The sequence below is a fragment of the Carassius auratus genome, chromosome 12, assembly GCF_003368295.1.
Source record: "Carassius auratus strain Wakin chromosome 12, ASM336829v1, whole genome shotgun sequence".
Lineage (NCBI taxonomy): Eukaryota > Metazoa > Chordata > Actinopteri > Cypriniformes > Cyprinidae > Carassius > Carassius auratus.
Window position 1 is genome coordinate 13,416,681 of NC_039254.1, and position 26,276 is coordinate 13,442,956.

A 26,276-nucleotide genomic window follows, 5' to 3' on the forward strand; every position below is an offset into this window, starting at 1 on the left:
CTTTTATACTTTTACTCAAGAAGAAATGTAAAATTAACACTTGAATCTTTAGATGAACAATATAATCAAGGAACTGAAATCGTTCAGATGAACACAAATCGAAGCTATGTAACTATTTTGAGCTCATATTGATGAAGATGAGCATTTATAATTAAGAAATAACTGATATATTGTTGTAAAACATTAAATAGACTTCGTTATATTTACAAAATAGCACTACAATTAGAAACCTTTATTTTTAAGAGTGTGGTACAGTGATTTAATGATTTAATTTAATTACCACCATGTATTATATGTATTTATATCAAATAAAACCATAGTATCACAAAAATGTCGTGTCAAGATATACCGTAGTATTGCTTGTGATATATAACATACTTGATGGTTAGTGAAAACTGAAAACTCCTTTCACTTACACTCCTTACACAGCATTTTTTCTAAAATAAAAGTGCAACACAATCTCCTGTCCTATCAAGAGACGCTACATCACACGACCCAATCGGATTGGTTTGTACTGCACCAAACAGACACTCTCGTGCAATCAGAGCACGCGTTCTTAAAGTCAACATGGCGGCGTTGGGGTGAAGGGAATTGTAAATGAACAAAAACCTGATTCATTTACTGCATAAACTGGATTATTTTGTGGTAAGCGTGATTTTAAAAATAAGAAATAATGAATTTGCATTTTACCATATTTATTTTACACGTTATCTATATACTGTATACTATAAATATGTGTTATTTTTGTGAGACGAGATTGGAGATCATGAGTATCACGAGCTGATATCTGACGTTCTCCTATCATACACAAGGATGTGACTCTAAAATCAGTTTATGCTGTTAATTAATTGATGTTTTGGTTTAGAGTTTAACAACCAGACAGAATGAAGGTGGTGAATCTGAAGCAGGCTATCCTGCAGGCGTGGAAGGAGCGCTGGAGTGATTATCAATGGGCCATTAACATCAAGAAGAACTGTCCTAAAGGAGCCACATGGGACTACCTCAATCTCGCAGGTCATATCTAAATGTTTCAACTCATATTCACTAGACAAGTCACTGTATCATATTATACTTTACCCAACCCAGTCTCAGCCATTTGGGAGCAATTGATTTTGAAGACACATGCACATGACATTGTTATAAGCTGTGCATGTTTTATTTGATTAAACATACAATATATCTATCTATCTATCTATCTATCTATCTATCTATCTATCTATCTATCTACGTGTGTGTGTGTGTGTAGGTATAGTGGCACTGAAGACTGGAGTAATAATGCTGAAAATTCAGCTTTGCATCAAAGGAATACAATTTTCCCTGAAAGTACATTTAAATTGAAGCTGTTATTTTAATTAGCAATAATATTTCACAAAATAAATTTTTTTTCTATATTTTTGATCAAATAAATACAGCCTTTATGAGCATAAGAAACTTTGTTAAAAAATATTAATAATCTTACTGATCCCACAATGGGTGTGTGTTCGTGCGTATATATGTGTGTATATATGTATTGTGTATGTATATAATAGTGCTATCAAATGATTAATCACATCCAAAATACCATTTTTCTTTTACATAATATATGTGTATGTACTGTGTATATTTATTATGTATATATAGAGACGCACACATACAGCATATATTTTGAAAAATGTACATGACTTTTTTTTTAAAAATATATACATGCATTTGTATGTATTTCTATATGCATAATGAATATATGCAGTACACACTTTTATAAAAAAAAAAACTAATTTTGGAAGCGATTAAGTGATTAGTGTGTGTGTGTGTGTGTGTATGTATATATACATATATAGCTGCAAAAATGTACTCAAATAAATAATATATTCTAATACGAGACCGTTAATTTAAATTGTAATAATATTTCACAAAAATACCATTTTTACTGTATGTTTAATCAAATAAATCCATGGTGATCATGAAATACTTCTATTAAAAACATAAAAAAAATCTTGATTATTCATACCTTTTTATATACTCATTAACTGCCAGGGGCTCAGAAATATCAAAAATTATTACACCATAAATTATTTCAATGAAACAGAGAAATTTCATAAAGACATGCTAATAATAAAAATAATAAATGTGCTTTTTTCTTTGCTGCCCAAAACCCTGTCAGAACAGAACTGTCGCTGTGTTAGTTGTTAACGGTATGATTACTGTTTCTCCTGATACAGAAGCTCTTCTGGAGCAGGCTCTGATTGGCCCATCACCGAACCCTCTAATCCTGTCCTACCTGAAGTATGCCATCAGTTCACAGGTGAAAACAAGTCATATCAGTAGTTTTTTTTGGGGGGGCATGCTCATTATCATCAATATAACTTGACTTATCATTGCTTGTTATTTGTCACATTTGCTCGCATAATAAATGTCTTGCTAATAGTGCATTTCTAAAACACCAGGAATTGTAATCTTGTGCATCACAAAACCACTAGGTGTCAGTGTATGTACGCTACAGGTCCAGCACAACTTTTTGGCATTATATTGATGACATGATATTCTTTCTTCCTCCTGTAGATGGTGTCATATTCCAGTGTACTAACTGCAATCAGCAAGGTTGGTGGTTTTTAATGATTTATTTTTTATTTTAAGCAAAGTTATGCTTGACTGAATTTAAATAACCACACTGTTTTCATTTGTTCACCTACAGTTTGATGATTTTTCACGGGAACTGTGTATCAAATCATTGCTCGAGATCATGGACATGTTCTCCAACCGCATCAGGTGCTCATCCCACAGTCAGCTACATCCATCGTCCTAGAGTCAGTGAGATGCAGTTTTTCTAGAATGCAGGTAATATGTTTTCCCTCTTGTGTTTCTCTCCTGCAGCTGCCATGGTAAGGCAGAGGAGTGTATTGGGCTGTGCCGTGCCATGCTGTGTACCATGGTTTGGCTTCTGCAAGGCTGTGCGTGGTACTGCGAGAGACTACGGGAGTCCGGCGCTCTGCCTGTGTTAGAAAACAGTCTGAGAGCCTGCCTGGACCGCATGACCAATCTCTTACACAGCACCAAGAACAGAGCCCTGGTGCACATCGCACGCCTGGAGGAACAAGGTATGTGTATTTAAGGATTTGTTTCTATAATAATAATGCCTGACGTATTTACAAAGACTCTGTTGCTTTTATATAATTAATCAGCATTGTTTATAGTGTTAATTCTCCCTGTTTAGTGCACGTTCATTTGTAAACGTATCTTTTGATACTTTGATACTGAAAGCATAAATCAAACAGTATAATACAAATCAAACATTTGTAAACGTATCTTTTGATACTTTGATACCGAAAGCATAAATCAAACAGTATAGGCTGTAGCAGGGGTTCACAAACATTTTTGTTAGTTGAAAAAAATTATTTAAGTGTCCGCTGAGACTTTTAAGTTAATAAGTAAATAATTGAACAACCAATTTGCATGTTTACAGTTATGTTGGTAAATGGTCACATGACATGCAATTAATTGGATAAAATGTACATTTTGTTGTTGTTTTGAATATTCACATTCTTTTCAGATCCTCTGAGTAATAAATACTCGGTAAACATAAGTGTATATGGATAGTCACAGACACAGAGATATACCTTGAATTTCCTTTAATGTAAAACTTTAACCACTGTTGTCACTGTTGGACCGTGTCACTGCTGTAAAATTAGAAATGTATACAGTAAAATCTCATGTTTCACAATAGTGGCTTTGTGTTATTTTTGTACTGTGGTTTATTTTCTCATTCGGTTTTGAGGCACCCTTGCCACCTCTGTCAGTTGCAACATAATGAGACATGTGACACGACAGCGCACTGCTGTTTATTGCATAACCACAACTGTCTCTAAGTATTTCAAACAAATTGTGTCCGCATCACAGGATTCAGTAGTTATCTAGTATTCCATTCCTAAAATAACCTTTTAATGTTCTGAATCAGCTTATTAAGCAACGTGACGCAAAAGTCTGACTAATGTTCACAAATCATTTCTTTTAAATGCTCTCTTTCGGGGAATCAAATTACCAATTTGTTTGCATCACCAATTGTAAGTTTTTGTAGGCATAAATATAATTTACCCACATAAATGTATTGTTTATTGAATAACAATGTTATATTTAAGAAATAGTTATGTCACTATAATAATCATAAATATAATAGTCATTATTTGCCATTTAAACTTCCATGTGTCTTCTTGTCTCATAAGCATCCTGGACCAATGTAGAGCAAGCTTTGCTGAAGTTGTCAGAAAATCTCAACGCTGTGACCAATCAGACGCTGAAGGAAAATCTTGAAGAGTGCGTTTCATTGGTCAAGAGGTGAGAATCCAGGGCTGCGTTCAGCCCCGACAAAACGTTGCACAACGTTTTTTAAACAGAAACGGTGATGCATTGAACACACTGTTCTGATGACGCAAGAGTTGCAACTATGGCTGCTTAGAAGGCCATTCTTTGTGAAGAATTTTCGGAGCCACCTATTTAGCCTCACATACTGACTTTATTTATAGTTCATACGGTTTTAATACCCTGTATTTTCTTTCTCATTTTTAGGAAAAGCACATAATTACCATTGTTTATTTATATACCAAATGTCATACACTTGCATTGAAGCTAAAAATATAAACAACTACATCATTATGTTGATATCCTATATTTTAACAATAAAACTTACGACAAACATGTCTTCTAATATCCTCAGTTGTTGCGTATACCGAGCTGCAACGAACACATTTGTACATTATTTTCCTTGAAGCCATTGTGCGAGTTCACTTTAATACCGCGTGCTTTATATACATGTTGCTGCTGATTGGACTGCAGTTATGACACACCCACCAAACAAGAGAAAATGCATCTCAAACCCCGGTGCACACCGTTTCCAGGAAACATGACGTTCAACCCGGAAACCGTAGCAAAACGTTGCGCACCGTTTAGAACTTGAACATGCCCCAGAACTCAAGACCCACTATTTGAAGTGCAGTTATGTTAGAGCTGGTCAAAAAAAAATAAAAAATTATTACGCACAATGTATTTGCAAAGATGTTGCTACCAATTAAAAAATTAAGCAACGATTTGAAAATCACAATTTGGCCGTTAAGTCATTTGAATAGTTTCACAATGCTTGTGACTCTCTAGGAAGCATAGTCTCACTTTAAGTCATGTATATATTAGGTTATACTCTATATTAGGCAATGTATGTTAATTAATTAATTAATTCAACGTTAGTATTAGTTAGTTAATATAACTACTGTGCACTTATAAGAAAATAATTGTTTGTAAATCATATATGTAATTAAAGAAATATAAATACACAAATTATCATTTTAAATGTTAGTACGTATACAATAGTTACAATGAAGCTGGTTTGGAAGGAATATTATGAACCATTATGACAACATACAAAGTTTCTTTTAAACTTTAAAACATTTAAACTTGTTTTAAAAAGAAAACAAAATCATTGAAAGGTATTTTATTAAACTGTGCACTTAGGAAGTTATAGTTAGAAGAGATTTTAACAGAGTCAACCTTTAACCAGCACTACAGAATGCAAAATCGCTCTTGTATAGTATCTCATCTTGTTACTTAGCATAAAAAGAGCCAAGGAACTCACCAATGAATCGGTATTATCAGTGTGTTTGTGACATTCTTTGTGTTTTGGTAGTATTCCTCAGATGTTGAGTCTTCAGAGTGATCCACCGGTCCACACATTGTTCCCTTCAGTCCATGCGTTCATCATGCTGGAGGGAACCATGAACCTCACCGGAGAGACGCAGCCATTAGTAGAGCAGCTCATGATGATGAAGAGGATGCAGGTGACTTCAGACACAAGTGTTTGTACTTCAGATGAAGTGGTATGTGTGTGTGGTTTTGCCAATGTGCTTTTCCCCCCTCTCTTTATAGCGTATTCCAACTCCACTGTTTGTGCTGGAGATCTGGAAGGCCTGTTTCACTGGGCTCATTGAATCCCCAGAGGGGAATGAGGAACTGAAATGGACAGCTTTCACCTTTCTAAAGGTGCGTTTGAGTCACCAATCACTCTTGAACTTTGGATTGTAATATTGGATCTGGTAAATATTGGATTTTTCACTCCAGCAGCGTGTGACACATACAAGGATGCGTTTACTCTATGGAGAGCACAGTTAAGATAGAGCTACATCTTGAGACAGACTCTTTCAAAAGAATGATTCAAAATACTATGAAAATATATAAAAATGTATGCTTTGTACTCAACTATAGCAAAGTCGGTCATGACAAAAATATGTTTTTGTAAAATATTTTTTTATAGCTTCTCCTTTTGTGTTTGGAAAACAGTGATGAATTTTCTCAGAATTTTTTCTGGGCTTTAATAATCAAGAATCACTTTAATAGAAGAACAAGGCTCCTCATCGTCATTACATTACATGCGTCATTCACATACTGTCAAGCTGTTGTTTATGGAGTGTGAACACTGAATCATTGTTATTTTGTTTTTCTGTTTCACGTCCCATTTTCAGATTCCTCAGGTTTTACTAAGGCTGAAGAAGTACCCACAAGGGGAAAAGACACAGGTGCTATAATTTGACTGTTTACCTCCCTTGCACCAACATGGTTTGAGCTATTTTGGTTCCATTTCCAATTTGCTTCGCTCGTGACACTTGTCACCTCATATTACAGCCATCATAATACATCTTTCCACATCCTCCAAAATATTAATTACTCCATCTGGCCTTCCTGTCTTTGTATGTTTGTCAGGATTTTATGGAGGATGTGAATGTGGCATTTGATTATCTTCTGAATCTCACCCCACTTTTGGATAAAGCTGACCAGAGATGCAAGTATGTCAACAGCACCTGTATCAATTATGATTGGCTGTGTGCTGAACCACAGGAAGTTAGAATAATGATCTGTATGGACAAAAATTTATTTTATTTAAAATGACTAACAGTGAACTCAGACTATTTATCAATACTATAGTGTTAGCTCAACTGGTATGACATGTTATAACGCTGTTGTTGTTTGTGTGTGTGTGTGTGTGTGTGTAGCTGTGATTGCTTGAGTCTGTTACTGCAGGAGTGTAATAAACTCGGCCTCCTGTCTGAGACAAACACCGCCAGTCTTACTGCAAAACGGTACGGTCAATATTTTATCCTTATTTTTAGCATAAACATGTTCTATAAACATGTCTCTCTGTTCCATACATTTTTATTTCTTCAGGAGTGAGGACAGAGAGCATGCACCCAGACTGAAGACAGCGGAGAACGCCAATATTCAGCCCAACCCAGGCCTCATCCTGAGAGCAGAACCAACTGTCACCAACATCCTCAAGGTTCTCATCTGGTTTGACTTTCTATGTAGGGCTGTTGATTTAATAAGTAAAAAAAAGAAAAAAAATTTAGTAATGAAAAAATAATGTTACAATTATAATGCATTTAATGCACCTGCCCTACCCCTGTTTTATGTAGGTCATCTTACTTTTTTATACAGTTGATTGGTATTGAACAACATGTAGCCTATAGAATGCAGTTATATACCCCTCAAATTCATTATATTGTTGGAAAAATGCCCTGTATGAGTTTTTGTCTCATGTCTATGATGTAGTTAGCATGTATTTTAGTCATTTTAAGTAATATAGTAAACTAATGTTATAAAACAGAACCTCATTGTAAAGTGTTACCAGTTAGTCACTGGTTTCCTTCATTTCTGGTTATCTAGACAGTGGACGCGGATCATTCTAAGTCTCCTGATGGACTGCTGGGAGTTTTGGGTCACATGCTCTCAGGAAAGAGTCTTGATTTGCTACTGGCTGCTGCCGCAGCGACTGGAAAACTCAAGTCTTTTGCTCGCAAATTCATCAAGTAAGACAATATGAATAAGACTGGATCCATTGCATCAGAATCAGTTTATATATTTAACCCAAATAAATACATGAACACAGTGTCTAGGAGATGTATATATCTATATCTGCTGTTCTCTTCCAGGCTGAACGAGTTTCCAAAACACATCAGTGGAGAAGGATGTAAGTCATGTGCTTTATTTTGCAATGATTACATGCAGCCTGTTAAAAAATATCTTTTTTAGATGGGTGTTAGGCTAATATGTTAGGCTAGATGAAATTAAAGGACACCTCTAATGGTCCTCTTTGTGTATCTTTTTTTTTTTTATCATTAACGGAAATATCAATGTACTCTGTTTAGTTTTGAGTTTTGAAGTATTGAGTTTTGTTACCACATCTGCCGTGTGAACTTCTCTGTTATTTTTAGCTTTAGTGTGTGAGAAGTGTGAAGATTTAGTCACCCATGGAATCTGAGAGCAATTTAATTTGTAACGTATTTTCTAGCGAAATCTGCGTCAATACGAGCTCTACTGTTCGACATTTCCTTTCTCATGCTGTGTCATGTCGTGCAGACTTATGGGTCAGAGGTCAGTTTCCACACAAACATTTTTATTTTAAAGAGCAAGTGTTTGAGATGAAGTCTGAATGGATGTAACTTACAATCCTATAAAATTATGTAACATTCTTATTTCATAATCACATCCTGCAATGACTGATCACATCATTCACCAATCTTGTCCAGGTGATTCTTTCGGACCCCAGCCCATCGGGCGAGACCCCCTTCTTTGAGACGTGGTTGCAGACATGCATGCCAGAGGAAGGGAAGACCCTGAATCCAGACCACCCTTGCTTCAGACCTGAGTCTGGGAAGGTGGAGAGTCTGGTGGCCCTGCTTAATTCTTCCTCTGAGATGAAGCTTGTGTAAGTGCTGCTTCATATCAGCTACCTATACCAATCACACCTGTCACATGAACATGTTCACGAAACATTGATTTCTACAGTATAGCATCCTCTAGAGTGATGTTAGACTTGGTTAGTTCAGTTCATTTCTGTAAATTGGTTTAAATAGTTTAAGAATCACTGGTAACACTTTAGCATTTATTAATCTTAATTGATGTTAATTTAATTTAATATTTACTAATGCATTATTCAAATCAAAGTTTGTGCTTGTTAACATTAGTTAATGCACTGTGAATAAGCATGAACTAACAAGGAATAACTGTATTTTCATTAACTAACATTAACAAAGATGAATAAATACAGTAATACATGTATTGATAATTGTTTGTTCATGTTAATTAACTAACATTAACTAACGGACCATTATTCTAAAGTGTTACTGAATCATTTTTTGTGCCATCACTCAAAAATATTTCCATACATTCCTCCGTACATCAGCAACTGCATGCAATTATATACATCGATGTAAGAAGGCATACAGGTCTGGGCTGGTGCGGGGTGCATTAAAAGCATTTATAATTTGAATGCATTATTTATTTCTTTTCTTAATTTCACCAAATTAACTTTCAATATAGGTTAAATCGACAGCACTGAGAAATGTGTAAAAGAAGTCTTCATTAATATTTATGTTAGTAAAACTAATTTTTTATAAATATGTTGTCTTGAAATGACATAACTGCTTAAATACCATATAACATGCTAGGTAGTATAGAATTTAAGTATTTCATTGAAAAAATGTCTACAAAGCTGTAATTTAAGCCTACTTTGACACGCATTCCTACCAAATTTGACCTAGAACCTAAAAAAAAAAAAAAACGAATTGATGAAGAATTTGAATATACAGACCCGGGACAGGGAAATCAAATTCAAATTAATTGTTGATGAAGAGTTTTGTGTGGAGTCAAATGAGCTAAGGTTTATGAATTTATTTAAAATATTTTCTGTTTTAAAGGGATAGTTCACCCAAAAAGGAACATTTTGTCATCATTTACTCATTTACCCCTTGTGTCTTTCCAAACCTTTTCTCTCTTATGTTGAACATTGAAAGAAGATATTTTGAAGAATGCTGGCAATCAAAAAGTTGATGGTCCCCATTGACTTCCATAGTATTTCTTTCCCTACTATGGAAGTAAATGGGGACCAACAACAGTTTAATTCTTCAAAATATCTTCTTTCAATGTTCAACATAAGAAAGAAACTGATCCAGGTTTGGAATGACATGGCTGTAAGTACATGATGACAACATTTTCCTTTTTGGATGAACTGATCCTTTAAGGACCTGTTAGTCAAACATGTGCTCTCTCTTCAGTCAGATGAAATGGCATGAAATATGTCTCAGCACACCTGCAGCTATACTGGAGGTTCTGAATGCATGGGAGAACGGAGTTTTATCAGTGGAGGCTGTTCAGGTAAGGAGTTTCATAAGGAGTTTCATTTCTAAATGCAATAAGGCATTTATTGTCATGTGACAAAAAGGGAAAATCGTAGTTTGAACATATTGTAGGAAGAGTAGTTTCCTTTGTATTATCTGTCATTAAAGAAGTCTCTTTCTGTGAGTATAGAAGATCACCGATAACATCAAAGGGAAGGTGTGCAGTATGGCCATCTGTGCCGTGGCATGGCTGGTGGCGCACGTTCGGATGCTGGGTTTGGATGAGAGAGAAAAACCTCAGACTATGATTCGTCAGCTCATGACCCCTATGTCAGGAGAAAACACTTTGCAGTTCTACCATGAGCGGTAAGGATTTTCTACTCAAACCAGGCCACATTCCCACATCATGAGTTTGATTTGCTAGTTGTCATGATTGATTGGGGTTCAAATTAAACTCTGCAGATCTTGGTCCTCCCAGAAAATCCCTGAATATCTTTGAAAGACTGTTATTTCCCCCTCTCTCTCTCTCACTATGTCCAGTGTGGTGATCATGAGCTCTATCCTGGAGCGCATGTGTGCTGATGTATTTCAGCAGACGGGACTCTCCCTGCGACCAGCAGTCGAGGGTCAGGAGCCCATTCCCTACCGGAACCTTCTCCCAGCACGTCTGCCCATCCTCCAGGCTCTGCAGACTCAATTTAGGGAGGTTCTGGAGAAGGGCTGGGTGGACTCTCATGCATTCCATCTCTTTGAGAACCTACTACATATGGGAGGAGTGTTCTGGTTTACTAACAACCTGGTAAAGGTAAATGTGTCTGGGTTTGCGCTACTACAGATTATGATTACTGGATCTGTTATCAGACTTGATTGTGTGTTTCTGTTGTAGGAGCTCCTGAAGGAGACACGCAAGGAGTGGGCGTCTCGTGTGGTTGAGTTGTTGTATAGTATCTTCTGCCTGGACACCCAACAGATCACCCTCACCCTGCTGGGTCACATTCTGCCACGTCTCCTCACTGACCCTGCCCACTGGCACAGCCTGGCAGACCCTCCAGGGAGAGCCCTTGCAAAGTATGAGCTTTTTATTGCATTCTTGCCTTATTAGTTCTCACAGTTGGTCACAATTTGTGGGCTTCTGCTCGTCCATTCGCCTTTGAGGACTGACCAAAGGTTCTCTATAGGATTGAAATCCAGGGAGTTGCCTGGCCATGGATCAAAGATTTCAATGTGATGGTCCTCGAGCCACTTCTTTACCACTCTTGCTTTGTGATATGGTTAGGGGTGCTCCGATCACAATCGGCCGATCGTTAATGCGCATCTCGTCCGGAAAAGCCGGTTTTCTAATCAGCGGTTAATTCCATCAGGTACGTGATTACACATAGAGCAGCTGTTACTACACAGAGCCGTTGTTAACTGAGAAGATGCGCCAAAAAACGCTGAAAATTAACGTGATTTGCGCATCTTCTCTATTAACAACGGCTCTGTGTAGTAACAGCAGCTCTATGTGAAATCAGGCACCTGATGGAATTAACAGCTGATTAGAGAACTGGCTTTACTGACGAGATGCGAAAAATGTACGGATGATCACCAAATTGTTTATGGATTCATTGGAAGAAGTCGCTCAAACAGGACGTTTTGATACCATTCATAATTCAAAGCAACCACACACATGGATGGTCTCAGGATGCTTCACTGTTGGCAAAACATGGGACTCATGGTAGCATTCACCTATTCTTCTCAAAACAATACATTTTCCAGATGTCCCAAATAGTCGGAAGGGAGCTTCATAAGAGAAAATATGCTCTCCAATCCTTGAACTTCCTGCAGAATTTCAGTCTGTCCTTGATGTGTTTCTTGAGGAGAAGTGGCTTCTTTGATGCCCTTCTTGACACTAGGCTGTTGTTCAAATGTCTTTGACTCAATATGCATGCAGATGCTCTCACACCAGCCTGCTGCCATTCCCGAGCAAGCTCTGCACTGCTGGTGACATGATTCTGTAGCTAACCCCTCAGGAGGAGACGGTCCTGGCACTTGCTGGACACTCTGGGACGTCCTGAACACTTCTTCACTGCAGGCAAAAATCTCACTTTGAAGTTCTTGATGATCTGGGAAATGGATCTTTCAGGTGCAATATACTTTGTAGCAATTTCCTTGTATGTGTGGCTATTTTGATGCAAAGAGATAATGGCTGCACACGTTTCTCTGGAGGTAACCATTGCTAACAAGAACACAATGATTAGAAGCACTTCTTCCCACTTTTTATAGCAATCGGTCTGCTCTTACAATCAAATTAGTATTAGTACAATCTCATTCACACTTTAACATGCGCTGCTGATATGATAAGTCAATGTGAGCTGGTCATTTTGTATCAAGATCGAAAGAAGGTAATTTATATATATATATATATATATATATATATATATATATATATATATATATATATATATATATAATTTTCTTTTTTTCTTTCTTTTTTTTACAATTAATCTTTTAGCAATTATTTATGTATTTGATCACTCTGCACAATAATCTAGTAACAATGTGAATAAACACCACAACAGCTTAGGCAGCAAAACACATTTATGTCACTGCTAAAACTTTTGGCCATAATTGTAGTCGCACAAAAAAAAAAAAAAAAAAAAATCATCCATAGGTGAAGTCATGCAGTCATGACTAACAGATCTTTGACGGCTAGTCTGTGGTAATGCAATACATCAGGCAGGACATCGAAATGCTCGCCTATCATTCATCATCCTCAAATATGGTCTTCATCTGAAATATGTAAGTATTAGCAACTTTACATGGTCGCTCAATCTTATGTAATCAAATATGTGCTGTTCAGAGGGTGAATCTGGGCGGAGTGTGGAACTGAACAGTAGCGCTTGCTGCAGGCCAGCTGGAGGCAATTAAAATGCTCCGTAATTTTTGGTCATACAGATAAATGTAATGCATCTTTTGAATCTGCAAGGACTCCATTTAATTGTGTGAACACAATACCGTGCTTTTGTAAAATAATGAAAGCAAACAGGATGCGCTTTTTGCAGTCTGCCTTACAGATGTTAAAAATATACCTATATAGAGTGAAATGTCTACTTTTCAAGTGAAACAATTCAAATGGAAAACAAATTCTCAGATTATGTAATCCATATGAAACATTCGTACAAGCACATCATACTACGGAGATGACAAGTCAGTGTCGACGACTTCATATCTGAAGCTGAAAACAAAGAAAGCACTAGTTTATCAAATTATTAAAATATTAATGCAGTCTACCTACTGTTTTTCACTGACACATTCATAATCGTTCCTTCTGCTGTGGCAAGCTTTATGCAATGTACTTGAGCGTTTATTAGGCTATGTAGGTGATTAAAGGCTCAATTATAATGATTTAGATGGTTTGTTAATAAACGTGTGTTTAATCAACTAATGCTTCAAATGAACATCTAATAGTTGTACCAGAAAAATCCTTAGTCGAGGAAAGTCCTAGTCATTAGTGTCCCATCTTTCACAATATCCTCTATGACAATGACGTCTGTGTCCCTCTATAGTTGACCCCTATTATTGACACCACAGGAAAGTCCACATTGTCATGTACTTGAGTTAATATGGAAAGACAGATGGAGCCTTCACAATCTGTTTAAATACTTTCATTGGTTTTGCATTTGCAGGTCAGTAGTTTTTCTCAGAAAGAATTGTTTCATAAATGAATGGTGAATTTATGTACTGTATGAATGAACCCCAGTCCTTTATTCCCATTTCTCTTTTTCTTGCTTTCTTTGATCCACTTCCTCCTTTTTTCAGTCTGTGATTATAAGCGAACATCCGTTTTGATATACATTGAGTTGTCAGCCTTTTTTCGTCTTGGTTTCTCTTTCCATTTTTTTTCTGTAAATTTAGTTCGAGTAAGTTAAATCAATGTATTACAGGAGGTCAAATATGCTTGATATAAATCTCCTGTCATCTCGCAGGTTTTCCACCTGCTTTAATGCAGTGAGACCAAATGTTAATGTCTGTTGTCAATGTTTCACAGTACACTATTATGTAGCTAACAAACAGGAACTTAAAGCCGCAAAGCTATTTTCATTTCACAAAGTTTTTATAAAAAAAAAAAAAAAAAAAAAATGTGTGTGTGTATATATAAATATATATATTATATTATATGATAATGTGTTTGTATATGTGTGTTATAGGTTGTCAGTATGGTGTGCTCTTAGTTCTTACTCATCTCACCATAAGGGTCAAGCATCAGCACAACAGCGCAAGAGACAACGCGAGGATATAGAGGTCAGTCCCACTGTTTTTCTCACAGCTTTTGTTAACTGTCATTCTTTGTGTTCTCACACATAGTCGCATACTTAACACACGCATGTCTTGCCCATTAAGCATGCAATTCATAAAACCTAAGCATGGGTGTTATTAGTAATTAATACACTCTTCTTCTTTTGGTTGTAGGATTACACAAGCCTGTTTCCTTTAGACGACACACAACCATCTAAACTGATGCGTCTGCTCAGCTCCAATGAGGATGAGACTGTCATGCTGTCCAGTCCAGGTCATTTCCTGCCTGCCCCCACCTGCCACAAGCTGCACAAAAACATTTGAATGCAATTTTTATACATGTTTTTTTTTTTTTTTTAATCTATTAGTCAATCTAGAAACTGTTAACCAAAACTGCATATACAGCAAAAATCCCCACAAAAATGCAACATAGCTTGCGATAGTTTTGTGCTTCCTGTGGCAGTATCACTCAATATGCCAGTTTGACAAGATTTAAAAAAATACTCATATAGGCATATTTACCAAAGACACTTATATCCTGTAGATGTATAGTCTGACATATTAAGTAATTGTCAGGAGAAAAGACATTTATTTAGACTACAGAATTTAAGTTTTTTGAGTATATCATATTTGATGCATCAGCCTTTTGTGTCTCTTATAGTATGATATAGGAGAATATGTAAATAAGGCTTATAAATGTAGGCTAAAAAGCATTTATAAGATTATAACACACTACTTACAATTTGTATTAACATCTTTTGTCACCCTATCTCCTAATTGTATAACTTAGTAACATGATTTTTAAATGCGTAGTCTTATGATCAAAGCTTTGTAGTTTTTATTGTTGGAGGCAAAACATATAATACAATGAAATACAGTGATGATTGAGAAAACAAACTACCAACATTTCTCAAAAGCACTGTGTATCACATTTGATTTTTCTAAATGATGATGTATGGATAACCAAGTAAACCTAAGTTGCTTCTATCCATCATGAAGTATTACTAGCAATATGCTTATTTTATAAAAATCATTAAATATTTCACAGCATAAAGACATGTACCATGACCTGAAGGTGGACATTTTTGCAATTATATTAAACATTGTATTACTTACTAAAAAATCAGTCACACAGAAGGCATGTAGTAGAGTGTGAACAGGTTTTTCAGCAGAGTTTTGATCACGTTGCTAACTTAGAAGCCTTAGAATTGTGTGTAGCAAATATTATTCTGTAGGCTATAGTATTGTCGGTGTAGAATGAACAATGGATGTGGGGCATCTGATGTATTTCATGTGGAACCATCCTAAAAACCATTTCCAAACAATATTTTATTCATATATTATATTTGTGGATGTGTAGACAGAAAATCGAGGTGGAGAAATAAGTTAAATCGGTATTGTTATAAGCAGTGTCTGGAAGCAAGGACTATTTAGTCACTTTCACTGAAAAAAAGAAGAGCCGGAAGCGAAAGTGTTGATTTTATTAATGCAGTCAACCGAGAAAGGGAAGTTAGCAGTTATTTGATTAAGTGAAATCTGCTTCAGTAGCTAAAGTTACAGCACACATTTCCTTTTTTTTTTTTTTTTATATATACATAAAAATATATACAATTTTATATTACATTTAGGTCAATAAGAACTGACCAACTCATCTTATCTTTTCTAGGTGACCGTTCCATGAGCAGTTCACTGTCTGCCTCTCAGCTTCACACCGTCAACATGAGAGACCCTCTCAACAGGGTGCTAGGTTTGTGCTGCATCTCTGCTGATCATGTAGTGCCAGTTGATAGATTAATAACATTACCATCTGGTACCATATTTGTACCACCACCATACTGCTTATTTACAAGTTGTGCCGTTAAAGTCAAAGAAGATTGTTGTCTTTTTTTCTTTCTAGCAAATCTGTTCCTGTTGATTTCCTCTCTTGTGGGGTCTAAGACAGCAGGTCCTCACACACAGTTTGTTCAGAGCTTTATCGAGGAGTGTGTGGAGTGCTCAGAGCAAGGTAGCCGGGGCAGCATCTTACAATTTATGCCCTTTACCATGGTGAGAGAATCATCTTGTATGCATACACAACACATATTTATATACATGCAGTATTCTAGAAGGACTGCACAATTAATCACAATTTTAGCTTCTCTTGATTAAATAAGCATGGTCATCTGATCACCTGAACAACCTCCTGTTATTAATTTTTGACATTTACATTATCTTGCATTGGTAACATGAATCCACAGGCTTTCATGCTTGGTGTACACTGTGCACTGAAAGAAAAAAAAAAGTACCGATGATCTGAAAATGCTGACAAACATGTACTGTTCCAGCCAAAATGATTTAACTTCCTGTCAAGGAAGACATCCTGCCAAACATTCTGTTGTCATGAACTAAACTTTACAAAAACAGTTCAACTAACGCTTTACTAAATCATTAGAGGAAGTTTAATGATACACATTTCAGTGATCCTTGGTAAAGTTGATGAAAAATTTAAAAACCTCAGTTCTCACTGTTAACTAGTTGCATATTACTAACATATTGGCTGTTTATTAGTAAAAACCAGATTCCAAAAAAGTTGGGACATTGTACAAAATTGTGAGTAAAAAAGTAATGTAATAATTTACAAATCTCATAAACCTATATTTTATTCACAATGGAATATTGATAACATATCAAATGTTGAAAGTGAGACATTTTGAAATCTCATGCGAAATAGTGGCTCATTTTGGATTTCATGAGAGCTACACATTCCAAAAAAGTTGGGACCGGTAGCAATAAGAGGCCGGAAAAGTTAAACGTACATATATGGAACAGTCGAAGGACCAATTTGCAACTTATTAGGTCAATTGGCAACATGATTGGGTATAAAAAGAGCCTCTCAGAGTGGCAGCATCTCTCAGAAGTCAAGATGGGCAGAGGATCACCAATTCCCCCAATGCTGCGGCGAAAAATTGTGGAGCAATATCAGAAAGGAGTTTTTCAGAGAAAGATTGCAAAGAGTTTGAAGTTATCATCATCTGCATTCATCCAAAGATTCAGAGAATCTGGAACAATCTCTGTGTGTAAGGGTCAAGTTGGAAAACCATACTGGATACCCGTGATCTTCGGGTCCTTAGATGGCACTGCATCACATACAGGAATGCTACTGTAATTGAAATCACAACATGGGCTCAGGAATACTTCCAGAAAACATTGTCTGTGAACACAATCCACCATGCCTTTGCGAACTCTATAGGTCAAAAAAGAAGCCTAATCTAAACATGATCCAGAAGCACAGGCGTTTTCTCTGGGCCAAGGCTCATTTAAAATGGACAGTGGCAAAGTGGAAAACCGTTCTGTGGTCAGGCAAATCAAAATTTGAAGTTCTTTTTGGAAAACTGGGACACCATGTCAAGGAAGACCTAAGACCGTTGAGCAACTATAAGCATGTATTAGACAAGAATGGGACAACATTCCTATTCCTAAACTTGAGCAACATGTCTCCTCAGTCCCCAGACGTTTGCAGACTGTTATAAAAAGAAGTGAGGATGCCAAACAATGGTAAACATGGCCTTGTCCCAAATTTTTTGAGATGTGTTGATGCCATGAAATTTTAAATCAACATTTTTTCCTTTAAATTATACATTTTCTCAGTTTAAACATTTGATAGGTCATCTATTTTGTATTCTGAATAAAATATTGAAATTCATTGCATGTTTGTATTTCTAGAGTACATATTAATGCCTTATTCTGCATGATCATATTTTTAGATCCCTTAAACCCTACCCCTAAACTTAACAACTACCATACTATTAACTATTAATATCCAGCAAATTAGGAGTTTGAGGCAGAAATAACAGTTAATATTTAGTTAATAGTATGAGTTGGAACCTAAAGTAAAGTGATAAAGTATAAAAAAAAAAAAAAAAAAAAAACACATTCACTCAGATCACTCATAATCTTTTGTTTTAATGAGATTTATATCTGGAAACTGAACAGGCCACTCAAGAACAATCTCTCAACCAAGCTTCAGTAAATTGCTTGCCCTGCTGGAAATTCCTGTGATCATCAGCTTCAGTCTCTGCACAAAAGACATTTCAGTCTTTGAGAAAATGGCCTAATACTTCAGAGAATCCTTGATGTCCTTAATATAGTCAACACTTCCACTTACTGCACCAGCCAAGTACTCCCATAATGAAACTGGTCTCAGATTGTCAAGAGTGAAAAACATCAGATATTTTGGGAAAACTGCTGAGTTTGCGCAAAATAGGCTTATTTTTTGGGGAAATCAGCACCTCAAAAATTTGTAAGAAACAAGTATTGGATTTCCTTCAGCAAATAAGATTCAGGGAGGCGCACAATGATCTTAATTATCAGTTTAACTATTAACATGCCAGCCCAAAATTGTAGAGTGAAAAGTGTTTCATGAAATACTTTGTCTTCACAGATTTCAGAACTGGTGAAGCTTCAGGCACTGGCAAAACCCAAAACTGTGCTGTCCATCACAGACCTGAGCCTTCCACTGGGCCGGAGAATGGCAGCTAAAGCCATCGCTGCTCTGTAGAGGACATTCACTCCAACGCGCCTCGAAGATGATGTGGTTTTGGTAGGTGTACGACAAAGGAAACCGCTTCATCTTCCCTCCCCAGGAGAGAAGACTTTTTTTTTTTCCCTCATTCTTAACATAGGATTCCTGTAACTGCTGGTGGGTTTCACATCTGACGTCTCAAGTACAGCTCAGTGTTAGTTCTGATTTGACATACGTGGGCATGCCTGTGAACTGAAACAGTCACTGACTGCTGACTGCTCACATTAATTTGACATTTATTTCCATCGATCATAAGTAAACAAAGTCAGATTTCGGCATGTTTGTTTTTTTATATACACATTATCAAAGGTCATGTAGTATTGCGTGTTCACAACTTTTTTGTGTGTTTTTATAAACAATGCCTTGGATTTGAATTTCCTACAAAATATAAAACCCCATTATTGTATATTTTTACTAAAATGCTAATAAAATGGTAAAAATGTTGCAGATCTGCCATTTCTTCTGTTAGAATTTCTTCATAAGGTGTATTTTACGCCTGTCAACAAGCATGCGCAAAAGTGTTTGTTCAGCAGTGGTTACAAATTAAATTTCCACTGAAGTCAGAATAATTTTTGGTTTCACACTCTAAAATATCTTTACCATTAGATATTATCTACGTACATCGGAAAAACTATTGGGGGTGTATTTTACCATTAGTTGGCCACCCTTTCTCAAACTGTTCTTTATTTGATGCGAATAAGAAATACAAAATGTAACACTTTAGTATAGGGGCCAATCCTCGCTATTAATTAATTAATGCTATTTAATTTATTAATTTATTAATTAATAAATTAATGCTAATAATTTGCTTATTAGCATTTCTATTTTTGAAATATTGGCTGTTCTTTAGTGCTTATAAAACACATATTCTACATTCCTAATCCTACCCAATACCTTAATTTAACAGCTACCTTACAAACTATTAATGAGCAGCAAATGATAAGTTTGAGGCAAAAAAATTGTTGATGGTAAGATGTGTTATTTGTTTTTAAATCTTAAAATCAGTGTGCATGTATAAAAAAAAAAAACCTGAAAGTTTTATTTCAAGTCAATGGTTTAAAGAGGAGAAAAGACTTCCATGTAATTTGCTTATCTTTTACGATCACATTAGGTGACACAATACTGCGGTACTGGTGATGTTCAGTGTTTTTAAATTTTTCATGTAGTTCAGTTTAATTATTTATTTGTATTTTTATTTGTGTATATATATATATATATATATATATATATATATATATATATATATATATATATATATATATATATATATATATATATATATATATATATAATAAAGAAGGAACGGTGATATGTGATGTGACTTCAGTAGACATGGTGGGATAATGGACCAAATGAGTCAACTCGATTTGATGCGAGTCAGCAAATAATTTAACTTGTTAGAAACCATATAGAGCTTGTAGTACTGGAAAAAAAAAACTATATATGATCAAGTGGAAAAGAGCACCACTCAATAAAAATCTAAGAACTGGATAGAAATAGGACATTGTGAAACATCATATCCTGTTACGTCAAGGAATGCCCATAACGTCAGCACAGTGTCTGTCATAGGGTATCCTATTTTTTCTCTTTCTGAGAATTGTAAAATGCATCGTCATTCCAATCATTGGACAGAATTCTACAATCAATTTTGTGCAAAGTAAATCCAAGTGAAATCGCTGAAAATTTGTCAAAAATGTATATATATATATATATATGAATATGTATGAAAAAACGTAATTATTATTATTTTACTATTATTGTTAACCCAAACTAAAACAATATTTTTTACCACTGATATTTATCATTAACACTGTTCAAAAAAGAACAATGTGGAAGGGGAAGTTAAAGGAACACTCCACTATTTTTGAAAATAGGCTCATTTTCCAACCTTTCCCTTTGAGTTAAACAGTTGAGTTTTACCGTTTTCGAATCCATTCAGCCGATCTCCAGTTCTGGCGGTAGCACCTTAGCTTAGCATAGATCATTGAAGGCTAGGAAATATATTCTTAATCTGGCGTAATAATCAAGGAACTTTGCTGCTATACCACGGGTGCAGCAGGCACAGTGATATTACGTAGCGCCTGAAAACAGGCTACCGTTGGAAGTTAACTGGGGAATATTTTTAGGGGCTGCGTAATATCACTGTGCCTGCTGCACCCGTGGTATGGCAGCAAAGTTCCTTGATTATTACGCCTGATTGAGAATGTAGTTCCTGGCCTTATCAGCCTAGAAAATCAAAACTTTTAATAGTGCACGATGTAACTACAGAAGGGTCAAGTTTTAAATAGGAAAAGTATCTAAACTCTTTGGTCATTTTTGAGCGGATGCTAATCAGATTCAATGATCTATGCTAAGCTAAGCTAAAGTGCTAACGCCAGACCCGGAGATCGGATTCAAAAATGGTCAAACTCAACTGTTTAATTCTAGGAGTGTTGGAAATTGAGCCTGTTTTCAAAAATAGTGGAGTGTTCTTTTAATCTTTTTGACTAAAGCTTATGAGGGTTCTTTTGCACACCAGTTCTGTTTCAGTTAATCATGATCATCTGTTTTAGTCACTTCACTGTCAGGTATTGTTTTGTGTGTGTGTGTGTGTGTGTGTGTGTGTGTGTATGTGTGTGGTTTATAGTGTGTTGCTTTTCCTGCTACGATCTTCTGTGTATTCTTGTTGGATTTATTATTATTATTATTATATATAATTATTATTATTAAAAACTACAATGGAATTCTACTGCGTTGTGCACTTGATAAGCAGCAAAATGTTACAAATTGAATCTGAATTGAATCTGCAAGGTGTGCATTATTTTTCTATAGTTCATTGGGCCTTTCTCTGTTTCCTAATTAATTGCCAACTGGCTAAAGATGCCCAATTAAATCTCAAATACAAATAGCAATACAAAGAGAAAATATGAGCAACATATGAACAACATGAACAACAAATATTTAACATGCATCAGAAATGTTTATTTTGATCACATATAAGGCAAATCTTCAAATATTCCAAAATATCTTAACAAATAATTGCAAAAAATAAATACACATATTTTTAGTTTAAATAAATAAATAAATAATACTGAATCATAAACTCATCTGAAATCTCATTTTCTTTTCATGGGTATAATATCACATTACATATCACATAATATCACATGAAATGACTAATAAAAACAGTGTGTAGTTCTCACAGAGATCAGGTGATCAATCCAATGACCATGTTCTCATTTGGCAACTTATGAGACATGGTCATATGCTCAGATTGTATGACACAGTAAAGTATTTCACAGTGAATTAAATAATACATTAATTTATGAGGCTGTAAAAAAATGCAGTCATTTAAGGAAGTTCCTCAGTGGCTAAATTCATAAATATTAAATAAAATTCCAAGTTCAATATAACATAAATAACCTAATTAATAAATAAACAAATATACTAAATCTGAAGAAAAATACAAAGAAACAAATACCATTCTCTCCATGCCCTGACTGTTGGTACAACATGATTCCAGCAACAATAATTTGACTGTGTACCTTGAAACACATATTAACTGTTAATTTTGTATTTTACTTGTCGCTGTATCTGTTTTTGTGTAAAGCCCAAAGTTTACTTTAATTTTAACGTGTATGCTAGGGTACAATGCTGTACATGCATAACCCATTTTTTGGTCACACTTTATTTTAGGGTCCAACTCTCACTATTAACTAACCATTAACTATGACTTTTGACTCAGTTAACTCAGTTAACTGCTTATTAATAGTTTATAAGGTAGTTGTTAAGTTTAGGGTATTGGGTAGGATTATGGATGTCATGCATTATATGTACTTTATAAGCACTAATAAACAGCCAATATAATAATAATAGACATGCTAATAAGCAACTAGTTGTTAGTGTGAATTGGACCCTATACTAAAGTGTTCCCCATTTTTTTAAATATATGCATACTCTATAGAGTACAAAAGCCAGATTAATTTTTTTCCATTGGGAATTCGATTTTAGTTAGGCTACAAGTATATTTTGAAAGGCCCTGCGTTTGTGTCAAAACTCAGGTATACAGTCTAGGCTGCATTTACGCAGAGCTGCACAGTTAAGAGTTTTCTGCCGAGCTGGAGGTCATACTGCGAATACTGCGGAGGATTTCACAGCTGAAGTCCTGAAGCTGTTGCAGGGTGAGGTGGGCTGCCACCTGGGCCAAGTATGTATTTGTCAGACGATTGACCAGATCATGCGACTGCTCATCTGTTGCCTGCGTTGATGTGTCAAATCCTGCCTGGTTCTGCAACTGTGAAAATACGCGAATACATAAATACATGAACGGAATATTCAAACATGCAAAAAAAAAAAAACATGAGTAAGATTTTATAGTTCGTTTTTTTTGTGTTTCCATTTTTGCCATCTTGTATAAATTATTACCACTTCTCATGAGAAAAGGTGGACCTTCTCTATTTATATATATCTATGATTTAAACAGAATACTTGACTGCTATCCAAAGACAGGCACTGCAATATGATGCCAGACGTAATTTAAATTTAGCATGAAAGTGAGTTTCTAAATCAAGGCATGACTAAACAGTCTAACATTCATGAAATTCAGGAACTGATACTACAAAACTAAATACCACCAAGACAAATACCATACCTCTTCAATTAGGTCCAGAAGTTCTTGAATTTCAGCTTGAAGGTCTATCACTTGTTCTGTCTGAGGCAGTTTGGATACATTAATGATTTCTTTCAAGAGATTCATATGCAGTTGCAGTCCCTTCGTTATATTTGCAAGGCAGGTTTCCTGTGACAGTCACAGAGAGATCTCACAGTTTATTTGCTGAACTTACAAATAAAACAAAGTTATATTTTTGTCTTTTAATTCCACAAGTAATGCATCTTCTCCATTACTAGTTTTTTATCACTAATCTTAGCTAAGCATGATAAAATAAAAGTAGCAGTCAATAGTCAAAAGCCAGTCAAAAACAACAACAACAACAACAACAACTGAATAAAGCTTACCATGCTGAATTCATTGGAGATAGTCTGAAGAACTGGGGCATAGGTTATATTTATATCATTCTTCAAGTACTGCAACTCCTGCATAGTCTTGCTGTCGCCCAAGGTCAGACTCTAAAAAAAAAAAAAAGCATTTGACTTGTTTAAACATGACAGCGACTGGACACATTTTTTTTGTTCTTGTTTCAGTACATTCTCCTCACATACATGCCAGAGCAAAGATTTACAGATTTGCATTCAGTTGCCCAAAAGTATTTGACACGTTCACCTGTGTGATCTATCAAAACTTCCCACATTCAAGAAAATAACAGAAATAACAGAAATTCAAAATCATTTCAAAGTGAAGCTATTCTGAGAAAAGTTTTAGAATCATTTGTTTGATGAGATGCCACTTAATTTGATCATTTCTATCTAATAACATTCCCCAAGTATGAGTGGAGTTTCCAAACGACTTCAGATCAACTCAACGTCTCTTTAGTTGAAAGCCCAGATCTTTGGCCACTTGACTATCATAACCACAAGCCAATGCACATATGTAAAATACATAAATAAAAAGATTTAACTGCAAGCATTTAAGCAAATACTGAAGATAAGAGAGACCAAATGTCAATCACTGAAAACCCCATGCTGCTTGACTGCTCTTCTGAATACAGGGGACGGACGGTACGTCCCTCTGTGTCGGTGGTGGTTATAGTCCTGAAATATGCTTACCGTGTTGTTTATCCAGGCTGCATGAGTTGTAGGAATGTCTTGTAGAATTTTGTTGATTAAACTGTGAGCCTGTTCAATAGTATCCTTGCTCATAATGTCCAGTTTGTCAGAGATTGGGGCAGAGACCACGATACCCACAAGTGTGACGAATAGAGCCGCTGGAGTAGAGAGAGAGAGAGAGAGAGAAGTGAGCAGAAGTGCGTAACACTGTGACGCAGACCTCACACACATAGCTTAAGCACTCACATGCTTTAGCCAAGGCTGGACAACCTGATTCATATAAATGCACCTAATTTCAGATTGTGCTGTAAAAGTTGCCAAAGCTTCCAAATACAATATTTTTTTTAAATAAACTTGAAAACATCAATCATCTAATCCTAAACCATTTAAATAAAAAATGGTGTAAATAGTATAGCATCATTTAAAGTATTATTGGAAAAAAAAGCACAGAATCATATGATTCAAAACTAAAAACAAAACTTACCCTGGAAGTTCATTTTAACAACGGCGATGAAAAAGAGAATGCACAAAGTCACCAAACTGCAGCAGTAACGAAGTCCCATCATGTTCACGATTTATATATCCTGCAGGGGAAATTCCTCTTTCTGACGTCAGCTTGAGTAGATATTGAGATCTTAAGATATTGAGTAAGATTTAGTTGAGATATAATTTTTATTTTACTAGATACTTCTCAATGCCCTCAACTCTGACCAAAAATCTGACATAATGAACAGAGAACAATAAAAATGTTTTGTTAAAGTGCCATAAGTTTTTAAATACTGTCAACTAATACTACAAAAAAAACGGACAAATATAACAACAAATAACAAATGTAATATATAAAATAACAATGCAATATAATATATATATATATATATATATATATATGTGTGTGTGTGTGTGTGTGTCTATATACATATATAGACACACACACGTGCGCTCACACACACTCAAAAAACACTCAATATGGATTGACACAATATGAATTGACGCATAGATCGCTACTTTTGTGAGACACAAAATTTAATCAGTTAACCACAAAAAATATTGATCTGAATGTTGATATTCAGATGAAATGACAAAATTATGAAGAGAGTAACTCATAGCACACTATAAGAGATTTTGAAAATATTATATCATTACAAATATATTATATTAATTTATTATGTTATGTTATGTTATACAGTATTATATTATTACGATAATAGCTTATTTATTAATGTACACTCATATTCAACATTTTTGTGACCAGAAAGCATACTGATGTCAGTATTGTTCTCTTTCATTTCTTTGTGTTTCACAATAGTGTGTATTTTTTGGGACCAGTACATTTTTAGCTTTCACTCCCAAGCAGAAACAAAGCTACCAATAGACGAAATGAGGAATCAGATACTCTCAAATATACCTGAATTGCTTTGTGGTCTATATAAGCAAGGGAAATAAATCAATGCTCCCCTGAAATTCCATGTTGTAACAACCTCAATCTCTGCTGCCAGCATAAGTTATGTAATAAGGGCTTGACGTAAAGTAACTGTGATAACTGTGAGTGAATTTCTGTGTATGAGTAATTATTTCCATTTGCAAAATGGATCATAATATTAAGTCAA

The 26,276-nt window shown here is 35.4% G+C and overlaps 2 protein-coding genes across 2 annotated transcripts; one reads left to right on the plus strand and one right to left on the minus strand.

The window, feature by feature from the left end:
* The first annotated feature begins 530 nt into the window (after window positions 1-530).
* On the plus strand, window positions 531-19,415 carry med24 (mediator complex subunit 24). The gene is made up of 26 exons (XM_026277066.1): window positions 531-645; window positions 866-1,014; window positions 2,199-2,281; window positions 2,539-2,577; window positions 2,672-2,745; window positions 2,851-3,074; window positions 4,197-4,308; window positions 5,648-5,798; window positions 5,887-6,000; window positions 6,480-6,533; window positions 6,718-6,800; window positions 7,008-7,094; window positions 7,180-7,291; window positions 7,678-7,820; window positions 7,944-7,981; window positions 8,303-8,385; window positions 8,541-8,719; window positions 10,068-10,167; window positions 10,321-10,496; window positions 10,671-10,935; window positions 11,017-11,198; window positions 14,318-14,411; window positions 14,580-14,679; window positions 16,072-16,152; window positions 16,303-16,451; window positions 18,826-19,415. Exons 2-26 carry the CDS (start codon window positions 885-887, stop codon window positions 18,940-18,942), a joined length of 2,970 nt encoding a protein of 989 aa, XP_026132851.1. The 5' UTR covers window positions 531-645; window positions 866-884; the 3' UTR covers window positions 18,943-19,415.
* Window positions 19,416-22,850: 3,435 nt separating this feature from the next.
* Window positions 22,851-25,235, minus strand: csf3a (colony stimulating factor 3 (granulocyte) a). The gene is made up of 5 exons (XM_026277666.1): window positions 25,154-25,235; window positions 24,670-24,827; window positions 23,962-24,072; window positions 23,597-23,743; window positions 22,851-23,239 (listed from the first exon to the last, which is right to left on the minus strand). Exons 1-5 carry the CDS (start codon window positions 25,233-25,235, stop codon window positions 23,045-23,047), a joined length of 693 nt encoding a protein of 230 aa, XP_026133451.1. The 3' UTR covers window positions 22,851-23,044.
* Window positions 25,236-26,276: the final 1,041 nt, after the last annotated feature.

What these genes read in the sequence shown, in the direction of transcription:
- med24 (XM_026277066.1), top strand. Translation starts at nt 885, where the DNA reads ATGAAGGTGGTGAATCTGAAGCAGGCTATCCTGCAGGCGTGGAAGGAG. An exon ending in CGCACGCCTGGAGGAACAAG is followed by an intron (nt 3,075 to 4,196) that starts GTATGTGTATTT and finishes TTGTCTCATAAG; the next exon opens with CATCCTGGACCAATGTAGAG. An exon ending in TATCAGTGGAGGCTGTTCAG is followed by an intron (nt 10,168 to 10,320) that starts GTAAGGAGTTTC and finishes CTGTGAGTATAG; the next exon opens with AAGATCACCGATAACATCAA.
- csf3a (XM_026277666.1), bottom strand. Translation starts at nt 25,235, where the DNA reads ATGATGGGACTTCGTTACTGCTGCAGTTTGGTGACTTTGTGCATTCTC. An exon ending in CAGCCTGGATAAACAACACG is followed by an intron (nt 24,073 to 24,669) that starts GTAAGCATATTT and finishes TTTTTTTTTTAG; the next exon opens with AGTCTGACCTTGGGCGACAG. An exon ending in TCTCCAATGAATTCAGCATG is followed by an intron (nt 23,744 to 23,961) that starts GTAAGCTTTATT and finishes TGACTGTCACAG; the next exon opens with GAAACCTGCCTTGCAAATAT.